The 20,867-nt window shown below is 41.2% G+C and overlaps 1 protein-coding gene and 1 pseudogene across 1 annotated transcript; one reads left to right on the top strand and one right to left on the bottom strand.

Annotated features, from left to right (window-relative positions):
- Nucleotides 1-8,362: 8,362 nt before the first annotated feature.
- LOC112629523 lies at nucleotides 8,363-8,461 on the top strand (annotated as a pseudogene).
- A 5,442-nt stretch (nucleotides 8,462-13,903) lies between these two features.
- Nucleotides 13,904-17,912, bottom strand: ARF6 (ADP ribosylation factor 6). The gene is made up of 2 exons (XM_025391810.1): nucleotides 17,778-17,912; nucleotides 13,904-17,679 (listed from the first exon to the last, which is right to left on the bottom strand). Exon 2 carries the CDS (start codon nucleotides 17,196-17,198, stop codon nucleotides 16,671-16,673), a length of 528 nt encoding a protein of 175 aa, XP_025247595.1. The 5' UTR covers nucleotides 17,199-17,679; nucleotides 17,778-17,912; the 3' UTR covers nucleotides 13,904-16,670.
- Nucleotides 17,913-20,867: the final 2,955 nt, after the last annotated feature.

The following is a 20,867-nucleotide window of genomic DNA, read 5'->3' as shown; positions in this document are numbered from 1 at the left end:
AGGAGAGAGTGAAACTCCGTCTCAAAAAAAAAAAAAAAAAAAAAAAAAGATAAGAAGTATCATATGGCTTATATGAGGAAAGGAGGTTCTCTTCCATCTTCAGTCCTCTTTCCATTCAGTGAATGGCCTTCATAGCATCATACATAGGATGTTTCCAGATCCTAATTTCTTGGGTATTTCTAACACTGTAATCCAGAATCCAGAAATCACAATTTCCTAAATCACTATTTTGATGCTCAGCAAAGCAGCATGGACTCTGAGGTGTATTAGTAGGTAACACTTTAGGTTTTATTAGACTGGGACATGCAGCAAGAAAAAGAACCTAGAAATTACCATAGGTTTGAAAGGAGAAAATTAACATGACTAGGATGTCTAAGCATATGGAAACAATAGCCCTGCCAACCATATTGATTGATTGTTTAAAAAGAGATGTGGTCTAGCTGGGTGTGGGGGCTCACACCTGTAATCCCAGCACTTTGAGAGGCCGAGGTGGGTGGTTCACTTGAGCCTCAGGAGTTCGAGACCAGCCTGGCCAACATGGCAAAACCCCATCTCTAATGAAACAAAACAAAACAAAACAAAACAAAACAAAAAAACAGACATGGTCTCACTGTATTGCCCAGGTGGGTCTCAAACTCTTGGCCTCAAGTAATCCTTCCATCTTGATTTCCCAAAGTACTGAGATTATAGGTGTGAACCACCACGCTTGACCAGAAGGCAATTTAGAAATCTTGTCATGCTGGTCTAAAATCCATACTGTATTCAACAAGATACCCAAGAAATAACAAAATAAAAATATATATTAGTATTTATTCAAAACATTTCCCCTAAGATATCACTACCATATTATTCTACTAAGCAAAAAAAAAAGAATAAAAATGTAATGTTTTAGTCTTTAATTCAAGTTTGTCTTGATGACAAAAATAGGATTTAAGATACTTAAGTTTCTAAATATTAGGTTCTTGTGTAAAATGCATTTACTGTCATAAATCAAGATTACCCATGCGTTGTAGAGAATTAAAAATGTAACCCAATCTTACAAAAAGAGTCCAAGTCATAAAGATAAGCAATCCATCATAAAAGGTCAAGAATTTTTTATATAATATGCCAATGTTTACTTTTGAGGGACCTATCTTTACCCACAGACTTGATCATTAATTACATTTGAGATTTTTTTTTTTGAGATGGAGTCTTGCTGTGTTGCCCAGGCTGGAGCACAGTGGTGTGATCTCGGTTCACTGCAAGCTCCGCCTCCCAGGTTCATGCCATTCTCCTGCCTCAACCTCCAGAGTAGCTGGGACTACAGGTGCCTGCCACCATGCCCGGCTAATTTTTTTTGTATTTCCAGTAGAGACAGGGTTTCACTGTGTTAGCCAGGATGGTCTCGATCTCCTGACCTCGTGATCCGCCCACCTCAGCCTCCCAAAGTGCTGGGATTACAGGCATGAGCCACCACGCCCAGCACCATTTGAGATTTTTAAAGTTTCAAAAATAAGTCAAAATGCAATGCATTTATTTCAGTTATGGGCTCAGGGTTCCTAAGAAACAATTCATGACTAGGAAAAAAACTCCAGCATATTAAATAGAAATACGATGTGTCAATAGCTACCAGCATTCTAGGTTTATCCTAAGTCCAATAATGAGTCATCAGTTATCAACCTCAAAAAACTTGTTTTAAAAACAGATTAAGAATCACTATTGATTACCTAGAGCTAAATATACATACAAAGATACTGATCATTACCCATGTTTTCAAATCACTGCATGTCTTTTGGTTTGAAGAATATACCTACTACTTTTTTCTACTGAGTATTTGTTGAAATAATAAATGAATCCAGCTGGGTGTGGTGGCTCACGCCTGTAATCCCAACATTTTAGGAGGCCGAGGCGGGCAGATCACGAGGTCAAGAGATAGAGACCATCCTGGCCAACATGGTGAAACCCTGTCTTTACTAAAAATACAAAAATTAGCTGGCAGCGCGTGCCCGTAGTCCCAGCTACTCAGAAGGCTGAGGCAGGAGAATCGCTTGAACCCAGGAGGTGGAGGTTGCAGTGAGCTGAGATCACGCCACTGCATTCCAGCCTGGTGACAGAGCGAGACTCCGTGTCACAAAAAAATAAAAATAAATATAAAAAATAAATGAATCCAGGTAATATTACAAGATTTCTCAAAACAAAAAAGAACCTTATTTTAAATTCACTGATATCAAGCAAGATTTTTCAAATGATTCAACATTAAGCTCTCCAAGTCAAAGCCCCAGAAAAAGGAAAGTTATGGTTTGTAGTCACTGACTCATTTCCTTAGATGATTCAACCTCGTGGCCTTAACACTGACTTGTCTTCCTCTCTCCCTTCCTATTTTAATTCAGAACGGGGGGAAAATAAAGCTTTAATACTTTAGAGCTAGCTTTTCACATCATAATCTTTTTAATAAGCCAAATCTTTCTACAAGCTTTTATACACTTTTAAAATTGAAGTCCTATTATATAATTCAATGAACAGTGGATCAAACTCAGAACATGCTACACAGATTTTTCTAAAAGTTATTGAAAAAATTCAGGAATTTTTTTTTCCACTTCTTAAAAGTGAATAGTCAGGTCAGGTGCAGTGGTTCATGCCTATAATCCCAGCACTTTGGGAGGCTGAGGTGGGCGGATCATGAGGTCAGGAGATCGAGACCATCCTGGCTAACATGGTGAAACCCCGTCTCTACTAAAAATAAAAAAAAATAAAAAAATAAAAAAATTAGCGGGGCGTGGTGGAGGGCGCCTGTAGTCCCAGCTACTTGGGAGTCTGAGGCAGGAGAATGGCATGAACCCAGGAGCTTGCAGTGAGCAAAGATCGTGCCACTGCACTCCAGCCTGGGTGATAGAGTGAGACTCCGTCTCAAAAAAAAAAAAAAAAAAAAAAAAAGGTGAATAGTCAAATGGTCACTGGCACAAAGATAATTTCATTAAAATGTATGTTTTCTGTTACCATGCACAAACCTCTGAAAATAAGCCTGTCCTTCATCTTGTTTTTTCATGTATTCTTTAAATATTTATACACCATAAATGTTGAGTTCCTTATGAATAAGTTCGTAAGTTTACCTAATACAAAGTCCAAGGCACAAAAATAAATGAAGAGAATTGAACACAAACACACCAAAGGCATGTATTCACATGCCCATGATTGCTGGCCAAATGCACAGCAGAAACAGGATACATCTAGCTCCTCTCCAAGTAAAGGCAAGACAAACTGTAAAGGGTTCAGTAATCACATGGTACTGATGTTGCTGTTGAAAAACAGCAACTTGCAAACAATGCCTTCCTCAAGAACACATAGATAGGTGTAGCTCTACTATAATAATATGATGTACCCCTACCTAACAACACAGGATGGGAGACAGCAATAGTTTGCTCTCTGCTTTCCTGCCCCTTGTGCCCCACCCCCTACCTCAAAGTCTTTCTCTTCAACCAGGCCCTCAGGTGCTATTGAATAAATAAAGAAGAATGATTGGGGGTTATTAAAAATTGCCAACTCCCTCACTCATTGCAAGGAAGCACCTTCCTCATATACTTCAAATAAGACCCCGCCCCTCCAAAATGTTGCTTTGTCTTCAGGAGCATGCACAAGTACCTGACAAACGGAAAAAATTAGAGAACATACCCTATCGAGAGAAGGTTGAAGTTCAAAAATAACTCTTTAGAATTGACATTAAAAAGTCATTGGGACCTGGCCGGGCACCTGTAATCCCAGCACTTTAGGATGCAGAGGCGGGCGGATAGCCTTAGATCAGGAATTCGAGACACGCCTGGCCAACATGGTGAAACCCTGCTAAAATTTCCACTAAAAATACAAAAATTAGCTGGTGTTGTGGTGCATGCCTATAGTCCCAGCTACTTGGGAGGCTGAGGCAGGAGAATCGCTTGAACCCAGGAGGCAGAGGTTGCAATGAGCCGAGATGGCACCACTGCACTCCAGCCTGGGCGACAGAGCAAATGAGACTCCGTCTTAAAAAAAAATAAAACAAACCGTGATTGGGACCTTCCTTAGTTAGAAAGATTAAGTGAAATGGCCAGAAACTAGTTTGCAGTAGAGAGAGGAGGCAGTAGAGAAGCTGCTAATAGGAGTGTTCCAGAAAGCTGGTGACAAAGAGAAGACGATAAATGTTAAGGGTGTGATAGCCAGAGGGAGATGTGTGTTAAAGTTTATAAAAACACTTTAAGAGAGTCACTTAATTTTCAAAACATTGTTCAGGTGAGTATTGTAGGTATCGATGTTTGGAGGTGGAGTGCGAAATGAGGAATACGTGCTACTCAGTTTTCTAGAGGTAAGGAAAAATTGCAGAAAGAATTCATTTGAAAAGGAAGTAATCTTGGCGGGGCACAGTGGCTCACGCCTGTAATCGCAGCACTTCGGGAGGCCAAGGGTGGGGATCACAAGGTCAAGAGATGGAGACCATCCTGGCCAACATGGTGAAACCCCATCTCTACTAAAAATACAAAAATTAGCCTAGCATGGTGGCTCACGCCTGTAGTCGCAGCTACTCGGGAGGCTGAGGCAGGAGAATTTCTTGAACCTGGGAGGTGGAGCGTACAGTGAGCTGAGATGGCACCACTGCACTCCAACCTGGGTGAAAGAGCGAGACATTTTTCAAAAAAAAAAAAAAAAAAAAAAAAAAGGGAGTAATCTTAATGCCCTTAGCTTTTTTTTTTTTTTTTTTTTTTTTTTTTAATAGTTAAGAGACTCCCCTTGGAATGACAATGTCCAAGTAATTGTAGTCACATTATAATTACAAATGTAGATGATGGGGTCCCCCGTCTCAAAAATGTAGAAGTGAGCTTATGGTGGCTGTAACTTGATATTTGTCCAGTAAAATCATAACAGTTAGTGATATAGCTGAAACTAGACTCAAAATTTATTTGTATTTATCAAATAGCCACGGACTGAAATTTAAAAGAATTTCCAATATGGAGGCATCATGCTGGTTAACTTAATCCCTATTTAACTAAAATACAGTTACATTTACTATGAAACCTCCCTTAATATTTGCAAACTTAGGTTTAATACTTTATCAGCACCAGTTCTGAATTGTAGGATATTTTCTTCCACAGTAATTTAGGAGTTAGAGGGAAAAAATACCTACAGGATAAGAACACGGAGTATAGAGTTAAATAACAGTACACATTATTGAATAAATATTGTGTGCCTGTCAGTGTGCTATGGGTTTTAGATGTAATTCTCACCACAGATCAGCACAATAGGCGGTATTATCTTCCATTTCACACATAAGAAACTTGATTCATAAAAATGTGTTATTTGTCCACAATACTACAGCTAGTAAGTGTACTCAAGCCTAAGTCTTGTTGACTTCAAAACAATACCCTTGAGGAAGAGAGGCTCCTAACAAATTGCTGTGTGTGTGTGGGGGGGTGGGTGTGTGTTTTAAGCATTAAGTCCAGTAGGACATGGTGGCTGTGATTCAACAGATCTGTCATTAATCCAATTTATCTTGCTGATAGAGCCTAGTATGGTACCTGGAACTCAGTAGGCTTTCAGTAAATGCTTGGTGAATAAATGAATCAATATATATACTATAGTCATTTCAAATATTATTTCTTTGGGGAACCTAATTTAAATGTGTAAAATATGGAGGCTGGGTGCAGTGGCTCATGCCTGTAGTCCCAGCACTTTGGGAGGGTGAGGCTGGTGGATCACTTGAGGTCAGAAGTTAGAGACCAGCCTGGCCAACATGGTGAAATCCTGTCTCTACTAAAAATACACAAATTAGCCAGGTGTGGTGTCATGCACTTGTAATCCCAGCTACTCGGGAGGCTGAGGCAGAAGAATCGCTTGAATCCGGGAGGCAGAGGTTGCAGTGAGCCGAGATCGCGCCACTGCACTCCAGCCTGAGCAACAGAGCAAGATTCCATCTCAAAAAAAGAAAAAGAAAAAAAGTATAAGATATATGTTTTATACCAGAGACTTTAGGGTCTAAATTCTTTCTGTAAAGGGCCAAATAATAAATATTCTAGGCTTTGTGGGCCACAGGGCCTCTGTCACAAACTCTGCTGTTGTGTAAAAGCTGCCATAGACAATACACAAATGAATGCTTGTGGCTGTGTTCCTATAAAACTTTATTTACAAAAACAGAACAGTGGGACCAATTTTGTTTATAGGTCATGGTTTGCCAACCTCTGGCCTAGAAAAATTCATCACATCTAAATTATCTCAACTGGTACCCCCTACTATAGTTACTTAAGTTGCAGGGACAGTATGGGAAAAAAAAAAAATCACCCTCTAAGAATGAGCTGTCCAATATGACTGCCACTAGCCACATGTGGCTATGAAGAACTGAAATGTGGCTAGTCTGAATTGAGATGTGCTTTAAACATAAAATACACATTTGAATTGTGAAGATTTTGTGTTAAATAAAGAATGTAGAGCTGAGCATGATGGCACACACCTGTAGTCCCAGATACTAGGGAGGCTAAGGCAAGAAGGATCCCTTGAAGCCAGCCTCGGCAACATAGCAAGACCCCAGTCTCCAAAAAACAAAAAAAGTGTGTAAAATATATCATTATTTCACACTTTGGGAGGCTGAGGCAGGTGGATCACGAGGTCAGGAGTTTGAGACTAGCCTGGCCAATATGGTGAAAACCCCGTCTCTACTAAAAATACAAAAAAAAAAAAAAAAAAAAAAAACTAGCTGGGCGTGGTGGCAGGCGTCTGTAGTCCCAGCTGCTCGGGAGGCTGAGGCAGGAGAATCATTTGAACCCAGGAGGCAGAGGTTGTGAGATTCCGTCTCAAAAAATATATATATATATATTTCATACTGCTGACATATTGAAATAATATATTTGATATATTGGGTTAAATAAAACATTATTAAAATTAAATTCACTTCTATTTTTTAAATGTGAGCACTAAAAATTTTAAATTGCATATGTGGCTTGCATTATGTTTCTATTGGGCAGCATTGCTCTAAGAGAATAGTTACAAAAGAGAGAATGCCTAACAGATTCAAACTTTTTCAGCACTGCAGACAAAGTACTTTACCCAATTATCAATGTCTCTCCATTGAAATATGCTATATATCCTGATTTCTACCAATGGTGTTATCATTATCTTTTATGTAAGAATTAAGATCAAGGCCAGGCAGGACGCAGTGGCTCACGGGGGTAATTGCAGCACTTTGGGAGGCTGAGGCGGGCGGATCACGAGGTCAGGAGCTCAAGACTAGCCTGGCCAACATAGTGAAACCCCTGTCTCTACTAAAAATACAAAAGAAAAAAAAAAGTAGCCGGGTGTGGTGGCAGGCGCCTGTAATTACGCTACTTGGGAGTCTGAGGCAGGAGAATCGCTTGAACCTGGGAGGCAGAGGTTGCAGTGAGCTGAGATAGCACCATTGCACAGCAGCCTGGGTGACAAGAGTGAAACTCCATTTCAAAAAAAATATATATATATATCAAGGCTGGGCACAGTGGCTCACACCCGTAATCTCAGCACTTTGGGAGGCCGAGGCCACCGGGTCATCCAAGGTCAGGAGTTCGAGACCAGCCTGGCCAACATGGTGAAACCCCGTTTCTACTAAAAATAAAAAAATTAGCTGGGCATGGTGGTGGGCACCTGTAGTCCCAGCTACATGGGAGGTTGAGGCAGGAGAATCACTTGAACCCAGGAGGCAGAGGTTGCAGTGAGCTGAGATCATGCCATTGCACTCCAGCTTGGGTGACAGAGTAAGACTCTGTCTCAAAAAAAGAAAAAGAATTCAGATCAAAATTGTTAACTCTTTCTTCCTCCACAAGTAACATATTTCACCAATTTATTTCATTATCTCACTTCTTTCTCATTTTCTCTACACTATACTTGGCCCTCATTTTCTCAGCTGAATTATCATCAAAGTCTCCTGAAGGGACTTCTTTCTTCGAACTTCTATCCATAATCTTGATACATGATTCTATACAAAGCTACTAGATACACCTAAACACTGTGACTCTCTCCTGTTTTTTTTTTATATATATATATGCTTAGAAAGAGATATATATATATGCATAGAGATATATATATAAATTTACATATGTAAAAATTCAATGGCTCCCATTACACACAAAACAATATCCAAACTACTTGGTAGAGCTCTTGAGAGTTTCTAAATATATTTTTAAATTTCCGTTTTCAATCTTACCTCCTTTCCTACCATTCAGAGTCAGATATAGGATTGTAGGTAAAATACAGGATGGCCAGTTAAATTTCAATTTAAGCTTTAGTATATAATTTTTTATATATAGTATATATAATTTAATACATAATTTTAGTATATTGCTTGGGATACACTTGTACTAAAAAATAGTTTATCTAATTGAAATTTAACTGGGAGGCTCACTTCAGCAGCACATATACTAAAATTGGAGCAATACAGAGATTATACGGGCCCTGTGCAAGGATGACACAAATTCGTGAAGCATTCCATATAAAACTTTTCTTAAATCAAAAGAAATCTATATGTAAGTATACAAATAATCAGCTCAGTGAAAATTTTAACTTTTCCTATTTTTCACAATGATCTGTAAAATTCACTATCAAGCAAACAAATTTGATTTTTACAGAAGGAAAAAAAAAGTCTGTTAAGCACCTAATACTGTTCTCCACTGTACAGCAGAGTGAAATTATACAGGGACGCACAACTTATTGAAGATAAAATAAGAAAATTATGGGAAATTTACTTAAAGCCAGGTATTTATAAGAAAACACACACCAAAAAAATACTAAGAACATGAGTAAGCACTGGTTCACCTTAGTCACATTCATAGTACAGCAGAGACTATCTGAATCCAAATTCAGGCTCTTCTACTTATTATCATATACTTCTGTATGCCTCAGTTTTTTCAACTATAAAATGAGAGCCCTATCTGCCAAGGTGGCTGTGAGGATTTAGAGAATTAATAGTCATTCAGTGCTTACAGCAATGCCTGACACATGGCAAACATTCAGTAAATGCTAACTCTTACTATTAGAATATTTCTGAGTTTGATTTCCTTAGGCCTAACTCCAACCTAGGACTTATTCATAAAACTAACTTTTAAAAATAAACACATGGGCCAGGCGCGGTGGCTCACACCTGTAATCCCAGCACTTTGGCAGGCCAAAGTAGGTGGATCACCTGAGGTCAGGAGTTCGAGGCTAGCCTGGCCAACATGGTGAAACTCCATTTCCATTAAAAATACAAAACAAAATAAACAAACAAAAAAATTAACCAGGCGTGGTGGTGCGCCTGTGGTCCCAGCTGCTTGGGAGGCTGAAGCAGGAGAATCTCTTGAACCTGGGAGGTGGAGGTTGCAGTGAGCTGAGATCGCGCCACCGCACTCCAGCCTGGGTGACCAAGACTCCTCAAATAAATAAATAAATAAATAAATAAATAAACAAACACGTGGGCAGGGCACAGTGGCTCACACCTATAATCCCAGCACTTTGGGAGGCCGAGTTGGGTGGATTGCCTGAGCTCAGGAGTTTGAGAACAGCCAACATGGTGAAACCCCATCTCTACTAAAAATACAAAATTAGTCGGGCGTGGTGGCACATGCCTCTAATCCCAGCTACTTGGGAGGCTGAGGCAGGAGAATCACTTGAACCAGAGAGGGGAGGTTGCAGTGAGCTGAGATCGAGCCACTGTACTCCAGCTTGGGCGACAAGAGCGAGACTCCATCTCAAAAATAAATAAATAAAATAAAAAATAAAGACATGCAGAGAAAGCACTTTGGTTTGCCTTATTATAACAAACTTCAAAGATCCGAATTTCTGCTTCTACCACAATGGTTTTTTTTTTCCCCTCTCATGCTATAACCTTCTCAGGCTATTCAGCTGTAATGGAAAACAACTTTTATAATCACAAATAACTAGTTTCACATAGGTCTTTCCATGAACTACAAATGTTTTCATTTTTTTTTTAAAGCTTATTTGTAAATGTCCTCAATAAAATTTACTTCCATAACTTCTGCTAGATTACTTTGTAGTAGTCTAACAGTTACAGGTTTCACAACTTTGTAATAGTTTAAATAGTTTAAAATATAGATTTCTCATCCTACTAGTAATTATTTAGTATTATTTGGTATTAATATATAACTCTCTAGGCAAGAAATAATCCATGTGTAAAGCAAATTTTCCTAGTTTATATTGGTTAGAGGAATAATACTGGAAGAAACCAAATTATCATGCACCATAATAGTTTCCAAGTCAATAAAACACTTCCCCTTACAAACTTTCTTCATAAAAATAAGACTCATGACTTAATTATGGTAATAACGGATAAAAAAGCCACAGTTAAACGATGTTATCTGAACCTACACCAACTAATCTAGGTTATCTGGAAGAAAGGACACTTAACAAAGAATCACATTTAACTTAAATCCAAAGACCAGTAAAACTACCACAAAAATAAAAGAAATATTTAAAATGAAGTGACTCACACAGTTTTAAAGAACTATGTTAAAATCAAAACTGAGAAACTACTGATTTCACGCATTTAAATTCATTTAGAAAAAAAATAATCCAGGTTAGACTACTCAATAACAAGTGTTAGCTCACTAAATGTATAAAATGTGGAAATTCTATGTCACTGTGCCTTTTTTTTTTTTTTTTGAGACGGAGTCTTGCTCCATCGCCCAGGCTGGAGTGGCAGTGGTGGGATCTCGGCTCACTGCAAGTTCCATCTCCCGGGTTCACACCATTCTCCTGCTTCAGCCTCCCGAGTAGCTGGGACTACAGGCACACAACACCTTGCCCGGCTAATTTTTTGTATTTTTAGTAGAGACGGGGTTTCACCGTGTTAGCCAGGATGGTCTCCATCTCCTGACCTCGTGATCCGCCCGCCTCGGCCTCCAATAAGCGCTGGGATTACAGGCATGAGCCACAGTGCCCGGCCTGTGTGTCCTAAAATTTTTATTAGATTCATTTAACAATGGTCTTTCACATTCAATTGTTCAATTTCCTATATATTTTGATAATGTTTTAAAAATTGGCTTTACATTTGAGGTTAAATGTTTTTCCTGGCCGGGCGTGGTGGCTCAAGCCTGTAATCTCAGCACTTTGGGAGGCCGAGACGGGCGGATCACGAGGTCAGGAGATCGAGACCATCCTGGCTAACACGGTGAAACCCCATCTCTACTAAAAAAATACAAAAAACTAGCCGGGCAAGGTGGCGGGCGCCTGTAGTCCCAGCTACTTGGGAGGCTGAGGCAGGAGAATGGCGTGAACCCGGGAGGCGGAGCTTGCAGTGAGCCGAGATCCGGCCACTGCACTCCAGCCTGGGCGACAGAGCGAGACTCCGNGCCGGGCACTGTGGCTCATGCCTGTAATCCCAGCGCTTATTGGAGGCCGAGGCGGGCGGATCACGAGGTCAGGAGATGGAGACCATCCTGGCTAACACGGTGAAACCCCGTCTCTACTAAAAATACAAAAAATTAGCCGGGCAAGGTGTTGTGTGCCTGTAGTCCCAGCTACTCGGGAGGCTGAAGCAGGAGAATGGTGTGAACCCGGGAGATGGAACTTGCAGTGAGCCGAGATCCCACCACTGCCACTCCAGCCTGGGCGATGGAGCAAGACTCCATACAAAAAAAAAAAAAAAAAAAAAAAAAAAAAAAAAATGTTTTTCCTAAGAGCCAGATCGTAAATATTTTAGGCTTTTCAGGCCATTACTGTCTGTCACATATTCATGTTTTTTTCTTACAAACTTTACAAATCCTTTAAAAATGTAAAAACTATTCTAGCACAGTCCCTATAAAAAACAGGCTGCACCCAGATTTGCCCTTGGTCAGTTTTCCCACCTCTGCTTTACACTATACTATTATCTTTCTGTGACTATGTCAATTATACCAATATTGACATTTCCTTCAAGTATTTGCTCAAACATCACCTCAATGAGATCTTCTCCGAACACACCTACCTGTTCCCTGATATGTGTACATACATTATATATTGTATAACATACAGCATATAACCTAACAGATTTTTACTTATCATCTGATCTTTGTTCTCTATCCCCAATCCTCCATTTAAGTTCCATGAATGCAGATTTTTTGTGTTTTTCTTCACTGTCAATCTCCTGCACCTAAACAGTGCCAGGCATTATTAGTGGGCTCTCAATAAAAAAAATCTACCCTCACACTTATAAAACAAATACTATGGACCAAATATGTATTCTACAACAAATGAAAGATACTCGCCGGGCGCGGTGGCTCACGCCTGTAATCCCAGCACTTTGGGAGGCCAAGGTGGGCAGAGCACGAGGTCAGGAGATCGAGACCATCCTGGCTAACATGGTGAAACCCCCTCTCTACTAAAAATACAAAAAAAAAAATTAGCCAGGCGTGGTGGCAGGCGCCTGTAGTCCCAGCTACTCGGGAGGCTGGGGCAGGAGAATGGTGTGAACCGGGGAGGTGGAGCTAGCAATGAGCCAAGATCCCACCACTGCACTCCAGCCTAGGCGAAAGAGCAAGATTCCGTCTCAAAAAAAAAAAAAAAAGATATTCAAGGACAAAACAAATACTTTCATTTTTAAATTTTTTCAAGTAGTCATAAAACATTTCAAATAAAGGGGTAAAAGTTTAAAAATTTTATTTTCCCACAAAATGAGGTTAGCTCCTAGTCTAATTCTCTTGAAATTTACCATTACTTGAGTTATATTTAATTGCAAATTTGTTTTAATTCCTAAATCCCTCTCCTTTAGTGGAACTAAAACAGGGCAAACTACCTCAAACTCTCCAGACTTGTTCTGCCTTCTTTGATCTCACCTGTGTGTTCCCTGCCTGTTCAACTCACTAATCTAGTCTGGCAACTTTGGTTTGGCAAAGCAAGAAGTTGCTTTGCCTCTTCTATGGCTCCATCTCCCAACATTCCATTTTTGTAAACTCTAATACTGAAACCTTTACTAATCCTTACCATTTGATTAAAGCAAAAGGCTAGATACTATTGAATATTATACTCCAAATATATTATGTTCAGTGACTAATCACTTAAAAATTTCTTATAATTGCTGTATGTGGTTTTACAAACACAGTTTTTACCTATAAGGAAAGATACAAGACTTACCTTACTTGTAATCCTGATACATATTTGGCAAGGTATTAAGAAAATAACTTTTGGAATTTTATAAGCTCCATCACCATTCAGATTATGGCTACTGTATTTCTAAGCTTATATTAAAGCATAAAAACTCATTAATGGGGAAAATATTTTCTACTGCTAGTACTGACAAATTGATACTTTGTCACAGTATCTTAACCACAGTACTAAATACATTAATAAATATTAACATAGGAATTAAATCATACTAGAGATCACATGAAGACATTCTAAAATCAAACTATAAAAATTGCTGATATAGGAGGAAAGGCTTACAAGAATGTCTTTCAAACTCTTTTATCCAACAAGTTATTCATCATTCTTTCTTCCGACCTTATCCTGTATACTACTTTACATTTAAATGAATACAATTTTGCCATTTCTATAGGACAATTTGACCTCTAAAAGAAACTTTAAAATTCAGAAGTCTATAAAGAATTAAGACCTGAATTTAAGACTCAAGGCCAATTCTTTAGACACAATTCTGTACTTCTAAAAATGCTAAGGTTGTAATTTGGAAAAAACAGCAGAATAAAGACTGCTATGGGACCTCAAATTTTAAAAACTGTTTAACTGTTGTGTCCTAAATTATCAATCAGATTAAGTTGGTGGAACTAAAACAGGGCAAACTACCTCAAATAGCCAGCATTTACAAGAACCAAATTGATCTTTTTTGTTCTTACAAAAGTCAGGTAACTTCCAAATTAAGTCACCTTTTACCATAAACCCTGGAGAATAACATGGCCCAACACACCACATGTCCCACTTATCTAGTTCAAGCGAGTAACGTAACGTGAGAAACTGCACTGTGTAATTCCTTTATTTTCTGCATATTAGTGCTTTACCAACACTACAACCATAAACACAATTCCAAGTACTGTACTTTTTAGTTTGGGGAGATCACAGTCTACAGACTCATTTACTTATATTAAACAAGATTAACCTCATTCAAAACTTACTGCAGTTTATAAATTCACAAATACAGAAACTGATGCAATTAAACAACTTCAGGATCTTATTTTTTCAATTCTTAGATTATAATTTTTTCTGCAGGCTGTAATTACCTGCTCCAGTCACCAGTGGTTATTGTTCAATTTAACTACATCAATTATAAACCTTTTATATTCTTAAAGAAAATTTTAAGTGAAAATTACAATTTCTTACCAAAAGGTTTAGGGTTTTCCAAATTTCAAATATTTGCTTCCCCCTCCCCCCTTTCCAAACATTTCAAATAAACTAAAAATAACCACATCTCACCTGCAACATTCAATAATAGCAATCACTTGATGTATAAAATTTTAACTATGCCCCCAGTTATTTTAAGACACAAAAAAATGGCTGCCTACCAATCTGTCTTCACAAGTTAGAAATACTACATTTAAGATTTAACATGAGGGTTTCAAGTTTCCTCCAGTTTAGGCATTTATACCTTTGTGCTTGTTTTGTTTCAGGATGTTACTATAGCATTGATATTGGATAACCCATATTTATATACCTTAAAATGCAATCATTTAAAACACTAAGAATTACATTTAAGTGGAGCTTTGGGAATTTTAGAAAGCAACCAGTATTCTTAGATGTGTTTATCAGCCTCATTTCTAGAGCTATTTCTACTGAAGTGAAACTGAGAACTTCGTACTTTAGTTGCATCTTGAAATCAAAAATCCCTCTGCACCAACAGGAGCCTACATGAGAATACCCTTTTGCATCTGCTTTAAGTAAAACGTCTGTCAAGAGTTTTACTTTGAATAGTTCATTTTTTTTATAGTCTTACACTTCTCATACATCTTTGGTAAAAGCTCCATTACACAATATGGCCAAAGCGTGAAGGACCAATACTGTCCAACTATACCATGATATCCCGCTCAATTTTAGTTTTCAGACACCCTCATAAACAAAACCCACTCCACCTTTTCCTGTATACTGCATTTGCAGTCTACATTTCTGAAATTCCCTATTTAATTCCTTGAGGATCACTAAAATTAATCCTTAAGGTTATATAGGAACCAGATGCTGCTTTACAATTCTGCATTAAGCATTAACATTTGGTTCAAAATATTATCATAGTGGTCGCAATCCAGTTACTGGTCCTAACCAGCTAACCAAGTAATCTTGTTAGGATCTGGATATCACCAGCGAGCACACTGCTTACATATGAAGAAAAATAAGTTTACATTCATTGTCATCTGTAGGTTCTTTCTCTTCATCCTACGTCCCCTTTAATAGTCATCCCTCAAGTCTACACATCATTCATTCATCACGCTTCCTTCCTTAAAGGAGACAGTGTACTATTGAACCAACAGGGTATCTTCATTATTTGCATGAGTTAATCCTACAAACAAAATTAAATATCTTTTTTATAAAACATCTTTTCCAGTGTTCTAATTGATGGAGATGTGGATCACTCATCTATAAAAATGACTTATAGCTTCAGCTTTATCAGTTGCTATAATGTGAAAACAGGAATGTGTATTTTTTTCAACTAGGTAAAAGGTGCATATAATTTGAATTGCTAAATGCTTTATTAATGAACAAAGTAAACCTTTTAGTAATTTTTAAGTTACTGGTCTCAGGCGTTTGAAACAAGGTCAAAGTATACATTCCAGTTTTGCCCAAAAGTCACTTAAAATATCTACAAATGTTTAATCTGTGTGTGGTATACACCATTATTGCTCCAATTCCTGGAGTCTATTTTTAAAGTTTAAAAAAGAGGGAAAAGAGCAAAGTGACTAACTTTGCAGTGGAAAAAAAAAGTGTCCTTCATGGGTTACACTTTCATATTTTTATGCAGCGTTAAGTTAGCTACCTTGTGGGGAACTTGGGTTTTATTCCTACTCATGCATGATGTATGTTTCAGAACTTATTTGCTGACATTTCAGAGAACCTCTTACATTACCTGTTTAACATACTGAGGTGCAACTGGAACATATTACAATGATATTACTCATTACTCGCCACTGTGGGCTAAGTTTACTATACTGGTCTTAGATATAAAAGGTCACATTTGAAATTACTAAGTTAGAACTCATAAGGAAGGGGGGAAAGGCCTTAAGTATAAAAGACAAACGGCAGTTTGATTAAGCAATAATTTTCAGTTTACTAGATGAAACAGACTTGCAACATAGTCTGCATGAATGCAAAATAAGCCATCTACAGCAAGTGATAAGGAAACTGGGCAAAAAAGGAAAAAAGCATACATAGGAAAATGAAAGATTCTCTCGAAATAAAAAAATCAAACTATTATTACAAAGGACTTTACCAGGAACTGCTGTATTTCCCCCATCCCATCTGCTGGAAGTCAACAAGAGCATCTAGCAACTTTGTGTTCATGTCAAATGTCAGATCAGAGCATCCTAATGCAAAGCCAAAAAAAAAAAAAAAAAAAGGAAAAAGGGAAACAAACAAAAGAGAAAACCCCCAAGCCCCCTCCCCCCAAACTGTAGAACAGTAACTCCAGAGTTCAAATTCAAAAGAAGAGAAAGTGGCAATTGAAAGAGGTGATGGTGGCGATAATCCTATGAATGGGTTTTTGATTTCTCTCCTTCCAGGGGATGGGTGGAGAATGCTCATTAAGATTTGTAGTTAGAGGTTAACCATGTGAGCCCCTCATAGAGTCCGTCCCCTGAGGTGGCACAGGAGGGCTGCACATACCAGTTCCTGTCCCGAATCCGGGTCAGGCCCAGTTTCTCCTGGATCTCGTGGGGTTTCATGGCATCAGGCAGGTCCTGCTTGTTGGCGAAGATGAGGATTATGGCGTCCCTCATCTCCCGGTCATTGATAATGCGGTGCAGCTCCTGGCGAGCCTCATCGATGCGGTCGCGGTCGGCGCAGTCCACTACGAAGATCAGACCTTGGGTCCCAGTGTAGTAATGCCGCCAGAGCGGCCGGATCTTGTCCTGGCCGCCCACATCCCATACGTTGAACTTGACATTTTTGTAAGTCACCGTCTCCACGTTGAAACCCACAGTGGGAATGGTGGTCACCGACTGGCCCAGCTTCAACTTGTACAGGATTGTTGTCTTGCCGGCCGCGTCCAGGCCCAACATGAGGATCCGCATTTCCTTGTTCCCGAAGATTTTGGATAGCACCTTCCCCATCGCGTCGGAGGAGCCGGGGCCGGGGGCATTCAGGTGTCCCGGGTCCCGTCAGCCAACAACGCCGCCGCCGCCGCGAAACCGAAACGAAGCCTCCCGGCCGCGAAGGCGCCTTTGCGGCCTGCGTGGGAGGTGCCTCCTAAGGGCAGAGGCCCAGGACCGCCGCTCACTCGGGCATCACCGACCGCACAACTTGATTCCTCCACTCGCCGCTGCCACCCGGGCCCTGAGTCTGCGCCGGGAGCCGCCGCCCTGCTGAGGCGCGGCCCGGCCCGGAACTGCCCTTCCCCCCGCAGGCGCCGCGCGAGCGCCGCCGCGGTTCCCGCTCCTCCGCCTTCCTCTCACCCCGAGGGAGAATGCGGCCCTCCGGCCCGCCCGTCGGCCTGCAAACACTGGGCTCACCACCGAGCCAGGACACCCGAGAGGCAGCACGACTCCGGGGCCCCGTCAGGTCATGGATCCTCGCGGGAACTCGGTACGCTGCCTGCAGAGAAAGAGAGGGAGAGGGGAGTTACCGCCAGAGTTCCAGAGAGGAGTGAAGACAGAGGTGGCCCGCCTTTCCAGCTCGGTGCAGGGGGTTACCTCCAGCCGCCGCCCCGAGCGCGGGCTCCCTCCGGCCTCCAACTCCTCCTCCCAGTTCTGCCGCCGCCGCTGCCGGAAAAGGCGCCGAGGAAACCGCCTCACTTCCCCTCCCAACCACGCAGGCGCAGCAGAGGCCGACCGTTCGGACAAGAGCTACCTCTGTAAGGAGAGCGGCCCGCGCGCCTAGCGTCATGGGCGCCACGCGCCGGAGGGGCGGGGCTACGGCGTCTCGGAGGGCTCGCAGGTGCGGTTGGCCCAGAGACCTGCAACCTCGGACTCTGACCGGCGCCCACCTGTGGCTCTTCTAGCGTCTCCTTCCCTGTTTTTCTCTTCTGCGCTCTGCCCTCCCCTGCCCACCCGAACCAGGGAACAGATCTACTGGGGGGGCTCCACAGGGTGGGGCCCACGGGCAGCCCACTCTCTCCACGAACAGAGCTGCCTCCAGGCCTGTTCCCAGACCTCGGTGCCCGCCAGATGCTCTGCGAGTTCCCTCCGCCCGCCCCAGCCTTCGCGCACCCTCCGCGCACCCTCAACTTCCCAGGGAAGCTCTGTTCGCTTTTTTTTTTTTTTTCCTTTTTCTCATCCCCTTCTTGGCTTTCTTTATCCCTTGAATTTTGTGTTTCCTGAAAGACACGTGGGAGGCCAGTGTCTCGTGTGGAATCTGCCAGTCAGTGCAGCGCTTTCGGGGAGTTGAGTTTACTCTGTAGCTCTTTTGAATGTTTGAGCCCTGTCTGCCTGTAGGTCTCGTCAAGACCAGCCCATGTTTCTTAAAAACTGCAGTATTTATCAAGAGTTCCTGTGCCTTGCCGCGTTTTCACCTTTTTAGAATGCGACATCTGTTCATCTTTAAATATCACTTTATTTTATATGGTTAGTAGTAGCTTCTCACCCACCTACCCATTCTTTCTTTCTTTTTTTTTTTTTTTTTTTTTTTTGAGACAGTCTCGCTTTGTCGCCCAGTCTGGAGTGCAGTGGCGCGATCTCGGCTCACTGCAAGCTCCGCCTCCCGGGTTCAGGCCATTCTGCCTCAGCCTCCTGGGTAGCCCTCAGCCTCCGGAGTAGCTGGGGCTACAGGCGCCCGCCACCACGCCTGGCTAATTTTTTGTATTTTTAGTAGAGACGGGGTTTCACCATGTTAGCCAGGATGGTCCCGATCTCCTGACCTCTTGATCCGCTCGTCTCTGCCTCCCAAAGTGCTGGGATTACAGGCGTGAGCCACCGCGCCTGGCCTCCCATTCTTTAAGAAGCCTAGACGGTAAAATATAGGATTTAGAATATAGAACGACCGCTTGTATGGCCTGGATCTGGCACTTAACCTTACTAAGTTTATCTCATGTGTAAACTGACCTTGCTAACTCCCCCATGTGAGGCTTAAATAATACAATGTGGAAGACTTTAGGGTACATTTTTGGTTTTTTGGTTTTTGTTTGTTTCTGTCGCCCAGGTTGCAGTCCAGTGGCACAATCTCGGCTCACTGCAGCCTTCTCATCCCGGGTTCAAGCAGTTCTCCTGCGTTAGCTTCCGGAGCAGCTGGAATTACGGGCGCCCACCACCAGGCCCGGCTAATTTTTGTATTTGTAGCAGAGACAGGATTTCACCGTGTTGGCCAGGCTGGTGTCGAAGTCCTGACCTTAGGTGATCCACCCACCTCGGCCTCCGAAAGTGCTGGGATTACAGGCGTGAGCCACTGCGCCCTGCCCAGGACACATTTTTATATCAAATGGTTAATGATAAAATTAGACTGAGAGTAAAGTAATGTGAAACCTTCAAATATCAAGAGGAGAAAAACAGGAAATGGGTATCTTTGTTTAAAAAGGAAGATGCTATAAACAGCATATGGTAACATACTATTTTTATTTCACAAATTAAGAAAATTAGATAATGGTAGATAGGGTATATGATAACCTTATAAACGTCATTTCATCCGGAAATAAACTTACTAAATATTAATATTCTAACAATTATTTCATTTACTTTCCATGTACCTTAAGATGAAGCACTGTCATAAAACTGAAAAGCTTATGAGTCTAAAGATTGGGGTTCAAGTGTCATCCCCAACCCCACCTCTCTTTTTATTTTTGGGACAGGGTCTCGCTCTGTCACCAAGGCTGCAGTGCAGTGGTGCGATGTCAGCCCACTGCAGCTTCAGCCTCCTAGGCTCAAGAGATTCTCCCACCTCAGCCTCCCGAGTATCTGGGACTAAAGGCGTGCACCACCACACCTGACTGATTTCTCTATTTTTTGTAGAAACAGGTTTTGCCACTTTGGCCAGGCCACTCTCAAACTCCTGACTCTTAAGTGATCTGCCCACCTCGGTCTCCCAAAGTGCTAGGATTACAGGCATGAGCCACCGCACCCAGCCCTTTTTTAATTTTTATTTTTATCCAGGCACCTGGGTTATGTTTTTGTGTTTTGTGTTTTTGTTTTTTTGTTTTTGTTTTGTTTTTGAGATGGAGTCTTGATGTATTGCCCAGGTTGGAGTGCAGTGGCTCAGTCTCGATCTCAGCTCACTGCAACCTCCACCTCCTGGTTCAAGCAACTCTCCTGCCTCAGCCTCCCAAGTAGCTGGGACTACAGACATACGCCACCACGCCCGGCCAATTTTTGTATTTTTAATGGAGACGAGGTTTCGCCATATTGGCCAGGCTGGTCTCAAACTCTTAACCTCAAGCCTCAAGTGATCCGCAGGCCTCAGCCTCCCACAGCGCTGGGATTAGAAGTGTGAGCCACCAGGCCTGGCCTGGGTTATGTTTTAAATTTTAAACAGATGAATGCTCCAACAGCTAAGTATAGAAAAACCTCTACTTTTTGACTCAAAGCCTGTAAATGAAGAGATTTCTGGAATTTACATGCAAACCAGCCTTCCCTAGAAAATGCCATTTCATAATTTTTAATTTCTTCAACAAGCACATATGTTTATGATATTCCTGACTAAAATAGTATAAATAAAATGCCATAATTTTTATTCATTTATTTATCTTTTTTTTTTTTTGTAGACACAGGACCTCACTATAACCCAGGCTGGTCTCAAACTGCTAGACTCAAGCAGTCCTGCTTCAGCCTCCGAAAGTGCTGGAATTACAGGCCTGA

Source organism: Theropithecus gelada, chromosome 7b (assembly GCF_003255815.1).
Source record: "Theropithecus gelada isolate Dixy chromosome 7b, Tgel_1.0, whole genome shotgun sequence".
NCBI lineage: Eukaryota > Metazoa > Chordata > Mammalia > Primates > Cercopithecidae > Theropithecus > Theropithecus gelada.
Note: the sequence above shows the minus strand (reverse complement) of the source record. Positions and strands in the feature narration are given on the sequence as shown.